At 53.8% G+C, this 21,074-nt stretch overlaps 2 protein-coding genes across 5 annotated transcripts; one reads left to right on the top strand and one right to left on the bottom strand.

Moving 5' to 3' along the window:
• Positions 1-1,850: 1,850 nt before the first annotated feature.
• Positions 1,851-7,822, bottom strand: PARP3 (poly(ADP-ribose) polymerase family member 3). Of its 4 annotated transcripts, none has more exons than XM_045991770.1 (11): positions 7,673-7,822; positions 6,841-7,030; positions 6,076-6,201; positions 5,657-5,845; positions 5,314-5,446; positions 4,930-5,156; positions 4,523-4,669; positions 4,247-4,333; positions 3,818-3,995; positions 2,844-2,999; positions 1,851-2,402 (listed from the first exon to the last, which is right to left on the bottom strand). In XM_045991770.1, exons 2-11 carry the CDS (start codon positions 7,021-7,023, stop codon positions 2,233-2,235), a joined length of 1,596 nt encoding a protein of 531 aa, XP_045847726.1. In that variant the 5' UTR covers positions 7,024-7,030; positions 7,673-7,822; the 3' UTR covers positions 1,851-2,232. The 4 variants fall into 4 exon arrangements, with proteins under 4 accessions (XP_045847726.1, XP_045847727.1, XP_045847728.1 ...); XM_045991771.1 differs by having other exon boundaries at positions 6,841-7,027; positions 7,673-7,795; XM_045991772.1 differs by lacking the exon at positions 7,673-7,822 and adding an exon at positions 7,285-7,302.
• A 651-nt stretch (positions 7,823-8,473) lies between these two features.
• Positions 8,474-16,208, top strand: RRP9 (ribosomal RNA processing 9, U3 small nucleolar RNA binding protein). The gene is made up of 15 exons (XM_045989816.1): positions 8,474-8,626; positions 8,920-9,002; positions 11,973-12,082; positions 12,470-12,537; positions 12,622-12,663; positions 12,940-13,066; positions 13,570-13,694; positions 13,777-13,869; positions 14,179-14,279; positions 14,369-14,503; positions 14,582-14,644; positions 14,795-14,940; positions 15,037-15,116; positions 15,844-15,917; positions 16,041-16,208. Exons 1-15 carry the CDS (start codon positions 8,546-8,548, stop codon positions 16,132-16,134), a joined length of 1,422 nt encoding a protein of 473 aa, XP_045845772.1. The 5' UTR covers positions 8,474-8,545; the 3' UTR covers positions 16,135-16,208.
• Positions 16,209-21,074: the final 4,866 nt, after the last annotated feature.

Below are 21,074 nucleotides of genomic sequence, written 5' to 3'. Positions count from 1 at the left end.
AGATTCAGTACATCTTTTTTTTAAATTTTTTTTTGTAAAGATTTTATTTATTCATTTGACAGACAGAGATCATAAGCAGGCAGAGAGGCAGGCAGAGAGAGAGGGGGAAGCAGACTCCCTGCTGAGCAGAGAGCCCGATGCGGGGCTCTGCGGGGCTCAATCCCCAGGACCCTGAGATCATGACCTGAGCTGAAGGCAGAGGCTTAACCCACTGAGCCACCCAGGCGCCCCAGATTCAGTACATCTTGAGCTCAGCTTATAAACTTCGGTTTTCACAATGGTATGGATGTAGCAATTCTGAAACTCCTTTGTGTGTGGGATTAAGCAGTAAATATATTAAGGCTGATGGAAACCAAGGTTCTTCCTGTGACAGAAAGGAGGCATTTTAACTACACATTTGGGGGAGAATGGAAGAACTCTGTGTTGGACTGGAATTGGAGAAATAGACATGGATAGATGTGTTCCCTTATTTACACATACGTATTTCCTGGCTCTCTTTGCTACAAGGCCTTAAAAGCAATGACACCGCAATGCCAGGGAACATACCTACCGCCCAAATCTTGGATGTTAAATACTATTTCCTGCTCTAGGGAATCAGGGCTCCTTGGAGAAATGGCTGATTTCAGGTTTGCACGAGATGAGCCTGGAACATTTTGTGATGCCAGAAAGGAAGGAAGTGCTCAAAAAATGATGTAGATCTGAGAGTCAGCACGAAAAACCTACTGCTGGCAAAATCTGGGACATTTTGAAGATCAGAATAATTACAGTAATGGATTATAACCCATTGCATAAGAATCCACAAGGCCATACGGGTAATGAAGAGAGGGAATAGTGATTAATGAATATAAAAGAGATGAGGGAGTTAGGTAACTACCGTTTGCAACCATCTTAGCAAAAATTGATTTAAGTTGTCGATTTCAGGTAAAAATCATCAATGGATTTTAAAGCTAATGGGTGAAAATCCAGGAAGGATGGGGCACTTATATCTCAAAATATTTTCCCACGGTTTACGGATGCATTACAAACAGGAAAAACAGTTGACTTTCAGGTGGAGACACCTGGTGGATACCACCAGAGATCGAAATTAACACCACCGAGAATGGGACATGTCCCCGTGGGTATAACGCACCAAAGACACATCACGTAGATCACATTCCCGCCCAAAATGCAATGCATGAAGCTGACCATGACCAAACACCAGTCAAATCCAAATCTCGAGATATTCTGTACAACTAGTCTGTCCCCTCTCGTATCAAGAATGTCAAAGTTATGAAGGGAAAAGAAGGGCCGAGAATGGTTTTAGACTGAAGGAGACACATGAGGCATGACAATTAAATGCAGTGTGTGATCCCAGATGGGACCCGGACCTGCTCTCTGGCACCTGTACCCCCATAGGGTTACCAGGGAGGGGGTGACTGGCATGCTGGTCATGATTGTAGAGTGGTACCCCTTGGCTATATGCCAAACTTATTAATAACAGTCGCATATAAGATACATGTGAGTGTTCGGTGCTGAGGCCTGAAGAATGCTTGATTTGCCAGGCTATGTCTGGGTTAAAAGGCTGAATCACCAGGTGGGTCCCCAAATATCCAATAGTTCTGAACTGGTCAGCGTCCCCTTTGAAGGTTCAATGATCAGGAGGCCAGGTGTTGCGGACATGGACGTAGATGGACGTGTGTGTGTGTGTGTGTGTGTGTGTGTGTGTGTGTGTGTCCGTGTCCCACATCACCCTTGTGAGTGCTCGCTCCCTAGAGTGGGGCTGGGGCTGCTGTGTGTTGTGGTGGGTCCCCAGTGAGAGAAGGAGGCCCACGTCTAGTGCAGCTGTGGCAGAGACAAGCGGAGGTCAGGGAGTGAGTGGATATAATATTTAATAAACTTGCTATATATGCTTGAAGTTCAGCCTCCCCTGGTGCTTGCACCTCTCAGACAGATGATCTGGGTCAAGGTGGACAGCCCAGGTGGATGTGGGATTCCACCCACTCTCAGCCTGTGCTCCTCTACCTTGAACGGGCAGCTGTATCTGTGCCCCAGTAATCATGGTAGTCCATCACGCCCATGACCTTAGGAGGCGAGAATCTGGGGCCATGGCAATGCCAGGGCTAGCAAGGACTGGGGAAGGGATCATTGTCTGGGACACAAGAGGGAGATCTGGAGGCACCGGGGATGGGCAGGAAGATTAAGGCTGATGGTTTAGCTGCCAGCAGACCCCGGGGATGGGACTAGGCAGAGAGCTCAGAGGCGCACCTCCAGCAGGTAGCGCAGGTGACACTGGCTGTCCTGGTAGATGAGATACTCGCTCTGGGAGAATTGGGAGCTGCTGAACTCTGCACAGGGCACAGGCTGGCCCTGGGGCACCACTACTCGCTGGCCATCCAGCTCCAGCTCGGTGTCCTGGGTTGGATCTGCAAGGCACAGCAAGGGCCGTGGGTGACTCAAGGGTCCCTAATCCTTGGCTTTACCAGCAAGTTCTGCCCCTTATGCTGTCCACTTCTGCCACGGGGAACACCTGCTCATTCTCACCTTGCAGTCTCCAGACCACCACATAGGCTGGGCCTTCTGCCTGGATTATCTGTCCCATTTCTCTGCCAGGGAAATGTCTACTTACCTTTTAATGCTCAGTGATTGACACCTTTTCTTTGAAGCCCTCCTGGATGCCCAGGAGTGATATGTTGAAGCATCAAATGTTTGTCCAGTGATAAACTAAAGGACTAGTAAGGAAGCCTGCTTCTTTCTCCCCCTCTCCACAGCCCCCTTCCTGCCCACCTCCTTCCTGAAGGCGTCCTGGTCCCTTAGCTCAGCCCCAGGCCTGTATCCTCAGGCCCGTCCAGGTTTTCAGGACTCACCAGGCTCTGTGTGGCCTCGGGCAATGACACTGTCGAAGCCAGGGGGTGGCTGCTTCAAGCTGGGGTCATCGACGGTGATGTGGTGCTCTCTGCCCAGTGCCACCTCCCCCAGGAACATGTAGCCAAGTTGGTGGGCTCCACAGAACATGCCAGTAACTGGGGGACCCAGGGAAGCTCAGCACGGGGAGCTTGGCCCTCCTACCTGCCTCCCTGGCCCCCGCTTTGCTGAGTTGTTATTTCCTCTGGCTTTGTTGACCCAGCCCAGAAAAGCGTCCACTCTTCCTGCAGCCTTAAAAACACCCCCTTGTTCTGGCTGCAGCCCCTGCCGCCCACTCCAAAGTCAGCAGTGACTCCCAGGGACCAAATCCAGGGGAGATGCCTTTTCTCTCTGCCTTGTTCTGCTGATTTTGCCAGCGGCATCTTACACCCACTACCCTGGGACCCCCCTTGCACTGGCTCTCCCAAGACCACCCTCTACTCCTTCTTAGGCTCCTCTTCCCTCCTGGTGGACCCGTTGGCCTTAGGCAACCTTGGATACCCTAGAATATTAGTCCTGCCCACCCTTGCTCCCGCACACACCAGGCAATATCTCAGATCTTTATCATCAGGCTGTGCGCAGAGGTCCTGACCTGCTGCAGCCCCCCAGGCTTTGTGTCACCTCCAAGCTCCCTGACCTCCAAGCCTCCTCTTTCACTACCCCTCCTCACCCCCACCTCTGGCTGGCATGCTCGTCCTATCTGCATCCCCTTCTCCAGAAAGGGAAGCTGCCTGGGCCATCTCACTTGTCTCTGTGCAGCTGCACTTCCTCTGAGTCCCCCCGCTCTGCCCCACCCGGGTCCCCAGGATGCCCCGCTGAGCACTCTGGTCAAGCCACTCAAAGATTCCTCTCCTGGATCCACTGTGAGTTGAGTAAGCACTAGTCCTCCCTTGTGTCCCATGCTGGCCGGGGTCTTGGCCCTGTGGGATAACCTCACCATAGCCAGCAGACTTGCTGTTCTCTGAGGCGAAATAGATGCCCTTGCCAACGCGGCCGCCGGAATGAGGCATGATACGGAGCCCACTGGTGAGGATGGCGGCCACCACGGCCACGTTGGTGCCATGCCATAGTAGCTTCCGGTTGCCCAGCTTGGAGTGGGCCTGGAACCTGTCTCCCTGGGTGGGGGGGACAGGGAGGGTCATGCTATCCAAGCTCAGGTGCTTCTCCCTGCCGTTCAGAGGGTGCGACTGAGGCCCAGGGCCCCTCCTGCCAATCGCACACCCTCACACACACGTGCACAAGAAGACCTGGGCCTGGAGGAAGCTGATGAGTTGCCAGCCCGACATGCTGATGGGCATATAAGCCAAGGTCATCTCCGTAAGGGGCAGGTCGTGAGGAAAATGGGTTGGCAGGGACTCTCCCTCACCTCCCCTTCTCGGTTCACTTTCCAAACGTGTTGAAGAGCCGGGCACCTGTAGCTGTTGCCAGTCTGCTCTAGGTAGGTACGGATCACCTGCAGGAAAAGCAGAAGCTGGCTGCTGAAGGTGGGAGATGTGTGTGCAGACCCCTACTGCCACCTCTGGTCCCAGAGCTCTCCTCAGGCCCTGCGGGCACAGGAAGAGAAGGCCAAGGGCAGGCAGTTCTCCTGCATACCGGGAGGGCGGATGGGCAGAGGGACAGTGACTCTGGGCGACGGGCCCACCTTGTACTCGAGTGCCTCTGGGTCCAGCAGCTCGAGCTGGCACTTTAGGAGGTGATAGTCTCTGTCCAGTGGGTGTGGGACCTCCTCCACCTTCTCCTCCTCAGGGGTCGCCTGCAGGGTCTGGGCCAGCTCGATGTCCGCCAGCACCTAGAGGGATGGGCCCAGGCAGCTTGTGGGTCCATGTGACTGCCAGCATCCTCCCTCCCACACGACTGGGATGGTGGCCACCCCACCTGTCTGTCCGCCTGTGCACCCCACCCCATCCATCAGTCTGGCCTTCCCCTCCCTTGTCCTTCCGGCTACCCATTCCGTCCTCCTCCCTGGGCCTTCTTGACCATCTGTCCCCCCATCTCCTTTGCCCTGTCTATCCGTCTGCCCCACTGCCTGCCCCACCCCCCAAGCCTCACCAGCAGCATGTCCTTCTTGGCCTGCAGGAGCTCAGGGGAGTTGATGGGTGGGGGCCGGTTGCGGCCAAAGTTGTGGGGGATGACGGTGTAGAAGTGGGAGGACAGCTCCTCCAGGCTGAGGCCACCATCTGCGGGGGCTCGCAGTGCCGCCTCCAGGGCCTCCAAAGCCTCGAAGCCCCGTGCGATCTGCTGCTTGCTCAGCTTCCCTAGGGGCATCTTCTTCACATCTGGGGGGGGTGGGCAGGGGTGGGGGGGACACTCAGCCCTGCAGCCCTGCTCCCCCACCGCCACCCTGCCTGGCCCCAACTGCCTGAGTTTAATCATGTCGTCTCAGATCAGGTCCCCCAGGGCCCCCGCCACCCTGCCTGGCCCCTCTCCCTTCACCCAGGTTCATGAGGGTCATGGCATTCTTGAACATGTCCTTGCTGAAGATGTTGGTGATGAGCTTCTGCGTGGCTGCGTCCAGGGAGCAGGGCCGCACACGTTGCACCACGCTCCTCACTGGGCCTCCATCCACCTAAGGGGAGACGTCACGGATGGGTGGGAGCAGCTGGGCACAGCCAGAGCGGAGCCTGGCGTTAGACAAAGATCGGCCAGATTGAGGCCAGAGAGGGGAGGTCTGTGCCTAAGGTCACACAACTGGATAGTGGCAGAAGCTAACTGGCTGGGTCTCTCCTTCCAGTCCCCTCCCTCGTCCCAGGCCCTGCCACCCTCCTGGCCACATCACCTTCACCACGGCTTCCTGGGCCTCATCGTCTCCCTGCACGTCAATGAGCGTGTACTTGCCCGGGTGGGCCACAAAGTGGTCCCGCTCCGCCCAGCTGTTCTTGGTCTTGTCACGAAATTTCTTCTCAAAGTCCTTCTTTGCGTCCTCCAGTAACTTGAAGTAGCTGAGCTTTGACTGGCCCAACTCTCCCTGCAACCAACAGACTTCAGGGGTGTGCCTGCCACTGGCTGGCTGTGAGCACTGGCGGGCCTCTGCTCGGCCGGGCCCTGTGCCAAGAGCCTCCGGGGCAGTCACAGGTGGAAAGGGGATACAGTCAGCAGCCAAGTAAGCTACGGAGATACTAGGGAGCAGGGTGCATGTGTGGAGCAGGGAGAGGTGGGGAGAAGGAGAGTACAGGGGAGGAAGCTGGCGGCACTTACCACACGGCCCCAGCGGTTCCAGCAGGCAAAGCGGTCACCCTCTTCCAGCAGCTGGATGATGTAGAACTTGTTGTTGTTGCTTCCAATGTTGGTCTGGTTCAGGGTGCAGGCGTAGTCTTCATGCACCTAGGGCCAGAGGGGGCGTGGGGAGGGCAGACCCACTTGGGCTGCCCTTGGGTGGGACAGGGTACCTGCCTGCACGCGGACAGGGGTCTGATGCTGACAGGAGTCAGGTGGCACTGAGGGCATCAGAGAAGGCTCTATCAGGGAAGGCTTGAGGGTGTCATGGTTCTGCCCTGGGGAACCTGATCTTAGGGGACATGATTAAACTCAGGCAGTTGGGGATATGGCTGTGCCCTATGTCAGGGATCAGAGGGAGACATTGGTTCTGCCCTGGGGGTCTCACAGGAATACAACCCTGCCATGCAAGGGATCTCAGAGGGACATGGCCCTGTGGGGGTGGCTGCTTTAGGGGATATAGGTGAACCCTGGGAAGACTGAGGGGATCAAAGTCCTGCCTTAAGTGTGGTGGGGGAGGCCGGAGATGCTCAGGGGCTTGCTCTGGAGTCTGAAGAGCAGAAATGACCTGCCTAGATATGATGGGACACAGCTCTACCTGACCTTTGGGGTGTTGGGGAACATAGCTTACTTGGGACCCTGAGCTACCTGGCCAGATCCAAGCCCCAGTGAGGAGGGGAGCAGGTCTGAGTGTATTTGAACCTAGGAAGGAGTAGGCGCCAAGTCTGGATGGAGACTACAGCTTACCTGCGTTCCGGGGCTGTGGCTGAGTGGGCATGCTGGGTCCACTTGAACTGTGTGCTTCTCTGTGGGGGCAGCTCTGAGAGCCTCGGCAGTGGAGCGGAAGTTGTCCTCCTCCTCTGCCCCCTGCCGCCCCTGCTTTTTGTCAGGGCCCTCATGTGGCACCTGGGACTTGCGCTTTGGAGCCATGGCTCTTCTAGGGCACAGAGGGGACCCTCAGTCTTCATGGCCTCTGCATCCCACCTGACTGGCATAACACCAACTTGCCCCTGTCTGGGTTTGCCCTTTGGTGACAGTCCCCTCCCATTGCCTCCCACTTCCCCATTCCCTGACCCACCAAAACCAAAACCAGCTCTCTGCATCAGTTCCCTTTCCCTTTCCCCATTCACAAGACCCAGGCCAGGACCCCTATCCAGTCTGCCCTCGGGGCAAGGAAGAATGGTTCCCTACCCTCTCTACCAATCCGGTGTTCTGAAGAGGGAGGGAAAGTGAAAAGAGAACCTCTTCCTGCTTCTGGGCTCCTCCTCCCTCTGGTTACTGCCTGCTCCTCCCTGTCTCAGCTGACTCCGACCTGGCATGGTTACTGGGCTGAGTCATCCCAACTATGGAGGAGAGTGGACAGCCGCTCCCAAGAGCCACACTCCTGGGGCAGATCTGTCCCTCTAGAACTTGGTACCCAGTGGCCCAGAAACCCTTCCCAAGGGGTCCAAAAGTTCTGGGGTGCCAGTCAGGGTCTGAGACCAGTGGCCTTGAACTGCCCTAGGGCAAGCACCAGTCATACCTGGTCCTGCCCCGCCCTGCCCTGCAGAGGGCTGTAGGTAGGTCACAGAGCACTCACCTAAGAGAAGCAGGGACCTGGGATAGATGGCAGCCACAGGTCTAGTATCAGGACACCCACAGCAGTTCCAGTTCTAGGACCTTCTCTAGCAACCCTCTGTAAACTTAGGTATGACTGGGGGAGTGATTTCCCTACAAATGCCAGAGATAGAAGCAGGGGCAGCGCCGGGGTGGGGGTGTGGTTTTCCAGCTATCTGGCCACCAGTCAAGTGAGTCAGAGGCTGGGCAGGCGGAGGCCAACAGCCTGTCCCATGGACCGGTGGACACTTGATCGGGATACAGCCAGAGCAGCCCAGGGGACTGACGCGTCCTTAGCGCCCCTTGTCTGGCCTGAGGCACGCAAAACGTGTCCGCCGGTTGCCCAGTGACCTTGGGCCCAGCTGCAGACACTGCCTCCCCTTCTCGGGGCTGCCTAGATTCCTCCCGGCTATCTCGTGCCAGGATGGTTCATCCTGGTTCCAGCCCTGATGGGGAGGAGTCACCCTCCGAGACAAGGAACCCTGCATCTCTGACGCCTCCCAGCGTCCAAAGACCGCAAACACAGAGAAGGCCCTTTTGGTCCCACCGCCCTTGGATGTCAGACCGCAGCAGGGCGCATGCGCCAGAGCCCTGGGCCGGAAGCTCCTGGAGAGGCTTGCTTCCTACTGGAGCCTGGCGCGGGAGCCTGTAGAAACTCTTGGAGGCGTGGCCACGAGCATTTACCCTATGGGCGCTTGGGGGGCGTGACAGAGCTTAAAGAAGGACCCAATGGAGCTATGGGAGGCGGGACCTGCGGGGCAGTGGGAGCCAGTCGGGGCGCGGAGTCTTCCCAGACCTCAGGGTTTAGCAACCACGTGAGTTCTCCGTGGTGGCCGCTACATTCAGGTTCGGCAGCATGTCGGCAGCAGCCGCGGCTCGAAAGCGGGGAAGGTCGGCCCCGGGGGCCGGTGCAGGGACCGGCAAGCGGCGGCGAAAGGTGAGCCTGGAGCTTCTGCGGGCCACAGTCGGTCCCGCTTACTGCGGCTGACCACCGTCACACCTTACGGGACACCCGGGCCCCGGGCTCCTCCGCGGTCCTCTTTTCGGACTCCCAGCTGGAGTCAGCTTCGTCCCTCTCTCCGTGGGCTAAATCCTGAAAGAACTTGCACTTGAGCCGGGGGAGCTACCAACTTTCCAAGGCCCACGGCCCTCGAGAGATCGGAAGGGGCGCTTGCTCCGTGCTGGGATGCTTGGGACCCCAGACCAGTGAAAGGATTATTTAATTTTCAGACCGACTCTGCCGGGGACCGGGGCAAGTCCAAGGGAGGCGGCAAGATGAATGAGGAGATCTCCAGTGACTCTGAGAGTGAGAGGTGAGCTCTCTTCCACCCAGGCGAAGCGAACAATGAGGCCCAGGGCAGAGCTGGGCGGAGAACCCATGTCTCCGGTCTTTTTGGCTCTTAGAGCTTGGCTCTTTCTTCCACTTCTGACCCTGATGAGTAGCACTCGTTTTGAGGAGATGGAGAAGTCTCATAGACTTCCCTGCACGGTCTCTGTGTGGGGAGAATGCCCAGTCCCAAGGGGAGACCAGTGAGACCTCCCTGGTTCATGGCAGGGACCTGAACACAGCTTGGGCCGGCTGGTAAGGGGAAAGGGATGCAAGAAATGCTTGCTAGTTCTTCATCTGTTTTCCCACAGTTTTACACTTGCTTTCAACATATGCCAGGCACTGGCTTTACTCTTGAGACTACAGAGATGAGCAGGCAGGTGAAGACAAAATGTGTTGTAATGGGATGTGTATTCTACAGCTCTGTATTCTGGAGACTGGGGAGGGAACATTTAAATAGGGCTTGGAGAGATGAGGAGGAATCCCTCAGGTAGAGGCAGGGAGAACATTCAGGGAGTGGAGAAAAGTCTAGGACTTTACGTGTGTGGGAGTGAGAGATGAAGAGGATGGAAAGGCAGGTGTTGGCCCCATCCAGGTTGGGGAGGGCTTTGAATATCTCCCTCATTCTACAGGTGCTAGGGGTGGGGCATGTTTTAGGGTTTCAAAGGAGGCTAACAAGGTGTCAGGCCTGAGCCTGTGGAACAGAGGCTGTCATGCCGGGGAATCCTAGGGCCTTCCCTAAGAGTTGGCTTTGGAAATTCAGCTTCTAACAGTGAGCACATGCTGTCCTTGACCTGCTCACAGAAAGACTTCATATACTTACTTTTAAGGTCATCGTGGGTGGGTGTGCCTAGCCCTGTGCAGAATACTTTTAAAGATTTTATTTATTTATTTGACAGAGATCACAAGTAGGCAGAGAGGCAGGCAGAGAGAGAGGGGAAGCAGGCTCCCCACTGAGCAGAGAGCCTGATTCGGGTCTCGATCCCAGGACCTTGAGATCATGACCTGAGCGGAAGGCAGGGGCTTAACCCACTGAACACCCACGTGCCCAAAGAATACTTTTAAATCTTTAAAAAATGTGTTGTGAACTGTGAGATACAGAAGTACTCAATGAAATGTGTTTGGACAAAGGGAGCAAGGGGGAAGTGATGAAGCTTTGTGTGCCCACCACCTGGGTTAGGAGCTAGGTAGATCATTTGCAGCAACTTAGAAGCCCCATCTCTGCATTCTGACTTGAGTTAATCATTTCTGTAGTTTCCGGCCTTCCTTCCTTCCCTTCTCCACCTTTTCTTCCTCCTCCTTTTCATTTTTTCATTCAGGCATAACTTACATACAGTAATGCTCGCTTTTTTTAGCGTACAGTTTGTGAGTTTTGACAAACACAGCTGTGTAACTGCCGTCACTATGAAGGTGTAGAAGGGTTTCATCGCTCTCCAGAAATCACCCCTGCTCCTTTGTAGTCAGGTTCTCCCCACCTCCAGCCTGTGCTAACTACTGACCCTAGAGTTTTGCCTTTTCCAGAACATCATATGAGTGGACTCATACAGTGTTTGCTTCCTTTGCTTTTCTTTAAAGTTCCGTCTCCTATGTGTGAACCCCTCAATAATGGATTGATTAGTTTAGGTAAACTGAGGAGAAGTTCTTTCCTTAGCTGGATAGAGGAAAGGTAGCACCAACCCTGTTGGCTGAAGGCTTTCTGGGCACCAGGTACTAAGGAGTCTCTGGGTTTAGCCTTGGCTTCCAAGGTCCCTTCTGGGGACATTGTGGGCGAGATCATAAATGAGTCTTGGGAAACAGTTGGGGCATTTGACAGGGAGAAGGTATCTTCAGGCACGTGATCAGGGGATGGTTCTTGTGACCCACCTCTAGCTCCCAAGAGCAAGTCCTGGTAGGCTGTGTCTTGAGTGAAGTGAATGCTCTCAGCCGGTTCAGGGATGGGGCATGGAAGGGAAAGCAGCACCTTCACCAGCACAAGGTCAAACCAAGACCAGTTAAGTTGCACCTGGAATCCTGTCCTCAAGGTAGAAGCTGGTGCCGTGGCAGTGGGGGTGAGGCTGTGATGTCCCAGTGTGTCTGCCTCTTGGGTCCTTTTATTGGATCTGGATTGGCTGCTGCTCCGAGGTCTAGGGGGGCATGATTCTGGAATCTGCCTTTTTAGCTTTCCATGTTGGCTCTCCTATTCCCTGTCTCCCATGCCTTTCTCATTCTTTTTTTTTTTTTTTTTTAAGGTTTTATTTATTTATTTGTCAGAGAGAGAGAGAGAGAGAGAGAGCGAGCGAGCACAGGCAGAAGCAGAGGGAGAAGCAGGCTCCCTGCCGAGCAAGGAGCCAGATGTGGGACTGGATCCCAGGATGCTGGGATCATGACCTGAGCCGAAGGGAGTCGCTTAACCAACTGAGCCACCCAGGTGTCCCTGCCTTTCTCATTCTTAGCTTACCCTCTTGTGTAAGGAGCACGGCCTCCATCCTTTAGTGAGGTCTAAAAAAGACAAGTCCTGTGGCACCTTGTGCATCTGACAGTATCTTCGCTGGTCATCGGTGGTTTAACTGGCGTGGGCTTCCAGGGGTTCACACTGCCCTTGAGGATTTTGTGTGTGTGGCTCCTCTCTTGGCGTGCTTTCAGTGTTGCTGTTGATTCCAGACCCTGTGTATGAGACCTTTTCTCAGCAGCCTGTGGAACCTCCTTTCTCCCTCTAGAGTTGAAAGATTTTGCAGTGATCCTTTTGGGTTTTGGGTCCCCTTTTACCCTCTTATCGAGCATTGGGTGGGTCCTTTCAGTTTGGTAAGTCGTGCCTTTCAGTTTTCTACATGATAATGTATTACCCATGATACATGGGTAATCATTGGCCCTGAGGGTTAGCAGGGTTGGGGGCAGTGAATGGCAGGGGAAGCAGCGAGGAGGCACGGTCCCAGTGGCAGGCTGGGCCCTCACAGAGGCAGCTCCTTCCCGCCCACAGCCTGCCTCCCAGGAGGACTGAGGAGGAGGATGACGAGGAGCTGGAGGAGACAGCCCAGGAGAAGAAGCTGCGCTTGGCCAAGCTCTACCTGGAGCAGCTCAGGCAGCAAGGTGAGCCCATGCGCTGGACAGGTGAGGGGCAGGGCCTGTGCCCATGACTGCCTGCTGCGGCCCCCGCCACCTGATGGGTGACTGACACAGGTACCTGGTGGGCTGCCCGAGCTGCTGGTGCTGGCTGCCCTGGGGGAGGGTGGCCAGGAGACTAACGGGCCTCCTGGGGTGGGGCAGACCTTCAGGGGACTTTAGCCTGATCTCTCAGTAAAGACAGGGTTTAGGCGGGAGGGGACATCTCCTTTGCCCAAGGCAGCCCGGACTTCCTGTGGGGTGCAGCCCGAGTGTTTGGGGCCCAGGACTGAGGTGGTGGTAGGGTGCAGCTGGGAAGGAGGAGTGGAGGCTTGGCCCGGGGTGCCCTGGCAGACCTGGTCTGTCCTTGCACAGAGGAGGAGAAGGCTGAGGCCCGGGAGTTTGAGGAGGACCAGGTGGCTGGGCGACTGAAGGAGGATGTGGTGAGTTGTGGAGGGAAGGTGGTGGGAGAGAAGGGGCCGGGACGGTCCTGCTTCTGGGAGCTCACCCCTTTCCTCTCTGTGCAGCTGGAGCAGCGGGGCAGGCTGCAGAAGTCGGTGGCAAAGGAGGTAAGCGGGCAGGGCACTTTGGTGTGAGATTGGAGTGAACCATAGGGCACCCGTGGGTTGGTGAGCAGATGGCCTAATTGGGGACTCAGGCTGTGGGGTTTTTGCTCTGGAACATGGTGGGCACTTGGGCAGATGGGGTCAAGGAAGGGTCTGATCCTTGCAGGGTAGTAGGAAAGGATGGTGTGTGTGTGTGTGTGTGTGTGTGTGTGTGTGTGTGTGTGTGTGTCTAGGGGCCTTCTTGCCCCCTGTGGCAGTGACCCAGCCCTTCCTGCCCAGATTCAGGCACCAGCCCCAGCCGACATCCGAGTCTTACGGGGGCACCAGCTCTCCATCACGTGCGTGGTCATCACCCCTGATGACGCGGCCATCTTCTCTGCTGCCAAAGACTGCACCATTATCAAGTGTGAGTGAGCGCCTGGGTGGGGGTGCAGCCCTAGTGGTCTTTAGGAGGGCTGGTCTGTGAGGAGAGAGTCATCAGGGCAGACTGAGGCCCGATGGGGGAGGCTTCTGGTGGTAAGTTGGCTCCTAAGGAGGTGTTTTCTGGGTGCCAGTGGAAGCTCTGGCTCGGAGTGGGGCTGCGAGCTCCCTGAGGCTCCATGCAGCCCCGGGATTGCATTCTGCTCTTCCTGGGTCCTCCCTTCGACAGCTGAGTGCTGTCTTCATCCACCCTCAGGAGAAACTGGAAGAACTTGTAGCCTTGGTCTTAGAGCACCCACTTTCCTTCTCCCTGGGGCTTCGCAGCTGCCCTTTGGGGTTATTGTCACCATATAACAGACGAGGAGCCTGAGGGGGCTGTGCAGGGGTTCCCGGTGGCTGAGCCCGATCTTTGGACCGTGCTACCCTTGGAGGGGGTTGCCAGCCAGTCCCAGCCTCCATGCCAGTAGCCTCTCTCTCTCCGGGTGTCAGGGAGTGTGGAGAGTGGACGGAAGCTCCACGTGATCCCACGAGCCACGAAGGGTGCTGAGGGGCAGCCCCCCGGCCATGACAGCCACATCCTCTGCATGGCCATCTCCTCTGACGGCAAGTACCTTGTAAGGCAGGGTTGGCCCCGGGGGCGGGTAAGAGGCGGGGGCACGCACTGGGTGCCTGTGGCCATTGCCCTCCTCCCCACAGGCCTCGGGTGACCGCAGTAAGCTCATTCTCGTCTGGGAGGCCCAGAGCTGCCGGCATCTGTACACGTTCACGGGACACCGGGACGCCGTGTCGGTAGGAGCTCTGGACATTTGTCGAGCGACTAAGTGGGCCGGGCTGGGGCGATGGGGTGAATGAGGCAGAGGGTCGCCATCCTTGGCAACCTGCACTTCAGTGCAGTGCATAAAGGACATAAAGGGGGAGAGCTGGGAGAGACCGAGCTTGCCCTGGGTGGGGGTGGGGGTGGGGGGGCTGCTCAGAAGATTATGGCTTCTTGACAGCAGCTGAGTGCTGGGACCTGATTTCAGGAAGTCCTCCCTGGGTCTGACTTCCGCCTTGCCTGCTATAGTCCAGATCCCCTTTTGTCCCCTCTCCGTGTATTAGGGTCTGGCATTCCGCAGAGGCACCCACCAGCTGTACAGCACGTCCCACGACCGCTCCGTGAAGGTGTGGAACGTGGCGGAGAACTCCTACGTGGAGACGCTGTGAGTGTGCATGGGGAGAGCGTGTGTGGATGTGCATGCCAGTGCACGTGTGATCCCCATCCTACCCCCTGCCCCCTTCATCCCCCCAGCTTCGGGCACCAGGATGCCGTGGCTGCGCTGGACGCCCTGAGCCGGGAGTGCTGTGTGACGGCGGGGGGCCGGGACGGGACGGTGCGTGTGTGGAAGATCCCCGAGGAGTCCCAGCTTGTCTTCTATGGCCACCAGTAAGGCTGTCCACTGGGCCCAGTGGGGGGAGTGGGGATGGGGGAGGGGCCATGCCCCTCACTGCTCCTCCTCTCCAGGGGCTCCATTGACAGCATACAGCTTATCAACGAGGAGCACATGGTGTCGGGCGCAGATGATGGGTAAGAGCTGCCTTTCTGATGCCTCACACGGCTGTCATTGCTCCCGGCCTCACCTCCTGGGACCTCTCCGAGCAGTGATGTGATTTCTTTCCGCCCAGTGGCCTGTCTGCCCTACCCCAGCCCCTCATCCATGACCATCTCTGTCCACAGCTCCGTGGCCTTGTGGGGCCTCTCCAAGAAGCGGCCACTCGCCCTGCAGCGTGAGGCCCATGGGCTGCGGGGGGAGCAGGGTCTGGAGCAGCCCTTCTGGGTGTCATCAGTGGCGGCCCTGCTCAACACGGACCTGGTGGCCACAGGTGGGTACCCTTTGAGGCCAAGAGGACGGGGTGACGGTGGAGGGGGTTTAGTGGGGCGCTGGGGCGGGGGTGCTCACTGTCTGTCTTGCCCCCCAGGCTCCCACAGCTCCTGTGTGAAGCTCTGGCAGTGCGGAGAGGGCTTTCGGCGGCTTGACCCGCTCTGCGACATTCCCCTGGTAAGTGGGACTTGAATACCCAGCTTGTCTTTGCCTCACTGCCGAGGCCCTGGAGCTCGTGGCCCCTGGACTTAGCCCCTTACTGTTTTTTCCTGCCAGAAGGGAGGCTCCTCAGGGCAGGGCCAGCTAGGACTTCTCTGTTTTATAGTCCCAGCTCTTAGCGCAGGGCCTAACAGGAACCCTTTCTCCTTCTTCCTCACCTTCAACTCCCCACCCTGTCCTGGGTGTAGGGGAGCAAGGCTGGGACAAGGCAGGGACAGCATGTGCAGAGGCATGGAGGTGACGGGCAGCCTGGTGCTATCCCACAGCCAGAGCCTGTGGGCATGGGACACTCTAGGGAGAGTGGCAGGACGGTCCATGACATCTGGTGACTGTGCAGGGCTCGGTGACAGTCATGGGGTCTCCAGGACCCCGCAGCCAGGAGCTAGGCCCTGGGCCACCCTGATAGGTGATGTACTTGGCGTACACTGTCTCCGTAAATCCTCACAAGTTCACTGTGAGGCCAGCACTTTTTCCGTCCATCTCATAGGTGTGGAGGCTGAAGCCCTGAGGAGTCGGGCTGACCCAGGTAGCAGGAGGCAGAGCAGGGATTTAAGCTGGGCCTGCCGAGGCCAAGCCCTTGGCTGTGAGGCTGGGGCTATGGTGTGGGTCCACTGCGGAGGGGGGGTGGGGGATGGATCTGTTCTCACATCTTCTCACGTCTTCCCATGTCTCGACCTCTTCTCAGGTGGGCTTTATCAATAGCCTCAAGTTCTCCAGCTCCGGGGATTTCCTGGTGGCTGGGGTGGGGCAGGAGCACAGGTATGAGGGACCCGTGGGGGGCGGGGTAGAAGGTGGTACTGGCCAGGCCACTGGCTGGGGTGGTGGGGGCTGGCCCTGGGCTCTCCCAGGAGAGAGCCCCTCCTTTCGTTCTGTCCCCTGTAGGCTTGGCCGCTGGTGGCGCATCAAAGAGGCCCGGAACTCTGTCTGCATCATCCCACTCCACAGGGCCCCCAGGCCCCCAGCTGCCGGCTCCTGACTCTTTTCTCCTTTATTTAAGTCCTTCCCAGACCAGGCCCTGCCCTCTTTGTATTAAAAGACTTCTCCTTTGGACCTTGTCTCTTGCAGCTTCTTGGGTGGGGAAGGAGGGTGATGGCGGGACTATGGACTGGAAGAGGCCAGGGAGGGATAGGGCTCCCAGAGTCTCGATTGCTGAGGGCTTTTTTTTTTTTTTTTAAGATTGTATTTATTTATTTGTCAGAGAGAGAGAGACTGCGTGAGAGAGAGAGAGAGAGCGTACAAGCAGGGGAAGCAGCAGGCAGAGAGAAGCAGGCTACCTGCTGAGCAAGGACCCGGATGCGGGACTCGCTCTCAGGACCCTGGATCATGACCTGAGCATGGTTAAGGCGGACCCTTAACCATCTGAGCCATCCAGGCATCCTGGCTGAGGGCTTTTTATCCTTTTCCACGGAACTTGGGGATGGAAACCTCAGCCAGCTCCCAGGCCTTGAGTATCCTCTGTGACCTTATTAGTCCAGCTCCCCGCCCCCGGCTCCGGGCTGCTAGGTGTCAGAAGCCGCTGACCCTCAGCTAGGAAGCCATGGCTGTCCAGTTATGTGTCAGGGCTGGCTGTGGAGTCTGAGAACTGAAATGACAGTTAGGCCTGCAAGTCAGGCGGACCCCAGCCAGGTCAGGAAGCTGGGGTGGGTGGGGTGGGACACTGCACTGCCTACTGCCTGGGGACAGGTGTCAGAGTTGGGAATAGCTCTGCCCTTGGTCTGAATGACAGCCAGGCTGTCAGAACAATGTTCTTCCTGCTGATTTTACCCACTGGATGATTCATTCCTGCCACTGGTGAAGCCAGAGGAGGTTGACTGGTAGTGTCCAAGTGCAGTAAAGTCTCCTTTTAATGGGAAATGAGAATGTTAAGGATTCTGCTCTAACCTTTTCTTAACCCATTGGACTCAACCACTGAGTCTGTGGTTCCCAAGGGGACAGCATGGTCCCCTCAGGGGAGGAAGTCACAGGACTTTATTCCTGCTCCCCTGCTCAGGAGGCCCACCATCAGAGAGACCTGCTCCTGCCTGCCTGCATCCCTCTGGGCCAGATGCGGTCAGGTTCAGATTGAACCCCCCAAAATCCTGTTCTGGATCAGAAGATGGGAATGGAATTCACTTCCTGTGTTCTGCCTCAAATTGAGCTCAGGGATAGCATAAGCACACTTCCTGAGAGACATGGCAAAGCAACACAGAAATGCATCCTCATACACGAACCCCTTTGCTATGGGCACGTTCCAATGGGGAGAAATCCACAGTCTTGAATCATTGCTTCTCTATAAGTAACGCATCATTTTTCTTCCGGGTGCTTTTATGATATTTTTATCTTTGATTTTCAGCAGTTTGATTGTGATCTGTCTGGGCAGGGTTTTCTTGAATACATCTTTTAATTTTTTTTTTTCTAATTAAAAGACATAACATAATTTACCATTGTCACCATTTTTTAATGCTGATGTCATAATTTTCTTATCAATTAGCAGAGGTTCTTCTTTTTTTTTTTCCCCAAGAAAGCTTGCTCGCGAGCCAGGAGGAGGGATGTGTTTAAAGTGGTTCAAGAGGGAGAGAATCTTAAGCAGGCTCCATGCTGGGCATGGACACAGGACTTGATCCCATGACCCTGAGATCATGACCCGAGCCACCCAGGCGCCCCACTGATGTCACCGTCTTGAAGCGTACGATTCAGGCATTGGGTACATTCATGTTGTGGTGCAGCGGTCACCACCATCTGTTCCCCTAATGCTTGCAAATCTGGAACTCTATACCTGTGAAACTGTAGCTCCCCTGACCCCCTCCCCCCAACCCCTGGCAACCACCATTTTACTTTCCATGACTTGGACTACTCCAAGTAACTCACAGAAGTGGAATCATACAATATTGCCTTTTGGTGACTGATTTATTTCACTTAGCGTAATGTTAGGGTGTGTTCACATTCTAGCAGGTGTCAGTATCTCTTTTCTCTTTTTTAAGGCTGAATAATATTCCATGGTGTGCATATACCACATTTTGTCACCCCTCCCTCCACTTGGACACTTGGGTTGCTTCTGTGTTTAGCTACCATGAATAATGCTGCTAGGAATGTGGCCACATGAATATCTCTTCGAGACTCTGCTTTCGTTTCTTTGGGGTGTATGCCTAGAAGTGGAATTGCTGGGACATAGAGTAATCTCATTGCTAATTTTTTTAAGGAATGCCTTTTTAAAAAATTTTTTAAAGGAAAAAATTCCTTATTTTTTTTTCCTTATTTCCTTATTTTTTAAAGGAAAACCTTCATATGGTTTTCCACAATGGCTGCACCATTTTACATTCCCACACAAGGGTTCCAATTTCTCCACACGCTGGCCAGCGCTTGTTTTCTGTTTTGTTTTTGATACGATCATTCTACTGAGTTTGAGATGGTATCACATTGTAGTTTTGATTTGCATTTTCCTAACTGTGATATAGAGTATCTTCATGCACTCATTAGCCATTCAGATATCTTCTTAGGATAAATGTCTATTCAAGTCCTTTGCCCATTTTTGAATCAGGTCGTTTGCTATTTTTTTTTCATTGATTGACCAAACTACTAACTATTAAACTATTAAACACATTTTTGGTGTTTGCTGAGATTGAATTTGTAAATGTATGCCTTTCACAAATTGGGGAAGGTCTTACTTTTCTTTCTACATCAATTTCTTCCATCTGGGACTCAATAACGTAAGTGTTAGACCTTCTACTATTGTCCCACAGGTTTCTGGGGCTCTTTTAATTTTTTTCTCAATATTTTTTTAAATCTTTTTTTAAAAGACTTTATTTATTTATTTGACAGAGAGAGATCACAAGTAGGCAGAGAGGCAGGCAGAGAGAGAGAGAGAGGATGAAGCAAGATCCCCGCCAAGCAGAGAGCTCGATGCGGAACTCAATCCCAGGACCCTGAGATCATGATCCGAGCTGAAGACAGAGGTTTAACCCACTGAGCCACCCAGATGCCCCATTTTCTCAATATTTTTTTCTCTCTGTTTGGAATCTCTCATTTTTATTACTCTGTATTTAAGCTTACTGACTGATTTCTTTGTCATCTGCATTCTGCTGATGAGGCTATCAATGAGTTCTTTATTTCAGATATTGCATTTTACAGTTAAAAGTTTCCAGGTGATTCCTCTTCCTTAAGTTTATTTTTAACTAATCTCTATACCCAACATGGGGCTTGAACTCACAACCTTAAGATCAAGAGTAGTACAGTCTACCAACTGAGCCAGCCAAGTACCCCACTTTTGTTTAGTTTTTTTTTTTTTTTTTGAAGATTTTATTTATCTGTCAGAGAGAGAGAGCACAAGCAGGGAGAGTGGCAGAGGGAGAGGCAGTCTCCCTGCTGAACAAGGAGCCTGATGCGGGATTCAGTCCCAGGACCCTGGGATCATGACCTGAGCTGGAGGCAGACAATTAATTGACTGAGTCCGCAGTTTTGTTTTAGTTTTGATATCTCGTCTGAGAACTATGTTTCCATTCATTTAGAAAGGATTCACCTTTACCATCATGGAAGATGGTTATAGTAACTGTTTCAACATTGTTATCTGATACTTCTAACATTAAACGATGGTTTTCCTTAAGAATTAATCAGAGGGGGCTCTCTCTCAGGTTATTTGCCATCCACACTAATGCAGTTCTGCATTTTGGGCTGCCTTCAGTTATGACATGGAAACCGGAACTGATCGTTCTTTAAGACTTTCTTTCCCAATCCATCTGCTACTGTCCACTTTCCAGAGTCCAGTTGCTTTCTGTATTCTATCCAGAATTTTTAGTTGTCATCATTGGGAAAGATTAGCTGTAGTACCCTTGTTCCATCTTGCTGGCACGGGACTTGACGGTATCTTATTTTATTTTTTTAGAAGATTTTATTTATTTGACACACAGAGAGAGATCACAAGTAGGCAGAGAGGCAGGCAGAGAGAGAGAGGGAAGCAGGGTCCATGATGAGCAGAGACCCTGATGTGGGGCTCGATCCCAGGACCCTGGGATCATGACCTGAGCCAAAGGCAGAGGCTTTAACCCACTGAGCCACCCAGGGATCCCTGGACTCAATGGTATTTTTAAAAGATTATTTATTTATTTATTTATTTATTTATTTGACAGACAGGGGTCACAAGTAGGCAGAGAGGCAGGCAGAGAGAGAGGAAGGGAAGCAGGCTCCCTGCTGAGCAGAGAGCCCGATGTGGGGCTCGATCCCAGGACCCTGGGATCATGACCTGAGCTGAAGGCAGAGGCTTTAACCCACTGAGTCACCCAGGTGCCCCAGGGACTCAATGGTATTTTAAAGAAATTTCAAAAATGGTCTTTTCTAGACATTCAGATGGCCAAGAGACACATGAAAAGATGTTCAACATCACTCATCAACAGGGAAACACAAATCAAAACCGTAATGAGATTATCACCTCACACCTGTCAGAATGGCTAAAATAAAAATTGCAAGAAACAACAAGTGTCAGGAAGGATGTGGAGAAAAAGGAACCCTTGTGCATTGTTGGTGGGAATGCAGACTGGTGCAGCCACTTTGGAAAACAGTATGGAGTTTCTCAAAAATTTAGAAAGATAACTATTTTATGATCCAGTAATTGCACTACTGGGTATGTACCCAAAGAGTACAAAAATACTAAAGGTGAAGGATCTGTACTCTCAAACTATAGAACACTTATGAAAGAAATTGAGGAAGACACAAAGAAATGAAAAACATTTCATGCTCATGGACTGAAAGAAAACATATTGTTAAAATGTCGATACTATCCAAAGCAATCTACATATTCAAAGCAATCCCTATCAAAATATCATCAACATTTTTCACAGAGCTGGAATAAAAAATCCTAAAATTTGTATGGAACCAGAAAAGACCCCAATTAGCCAAAGTAATGCTGAAAAAGAAAACCAAAGCTGGAGGCATCACAATTTTGGA

The sequence above is a fragment of the Meles meles genome, chromosome 20 (genome assembly GCF_922984935.1).
Source record: "Meles meles chromosome 20, mMelMel3.1 paternal haplotype, whole genome shotgun sequence".
In the NCBI taxonomy this organism is placed as follows: domain Eukaryota; kingdom Metazoa; phylum Chordata; class Mammalia; order Carnivora; family Mustelidae; genus Meles; species Meles meles.
This window is presented reverse-complemented; position numbering and strand designations above follow the sequence as displayed.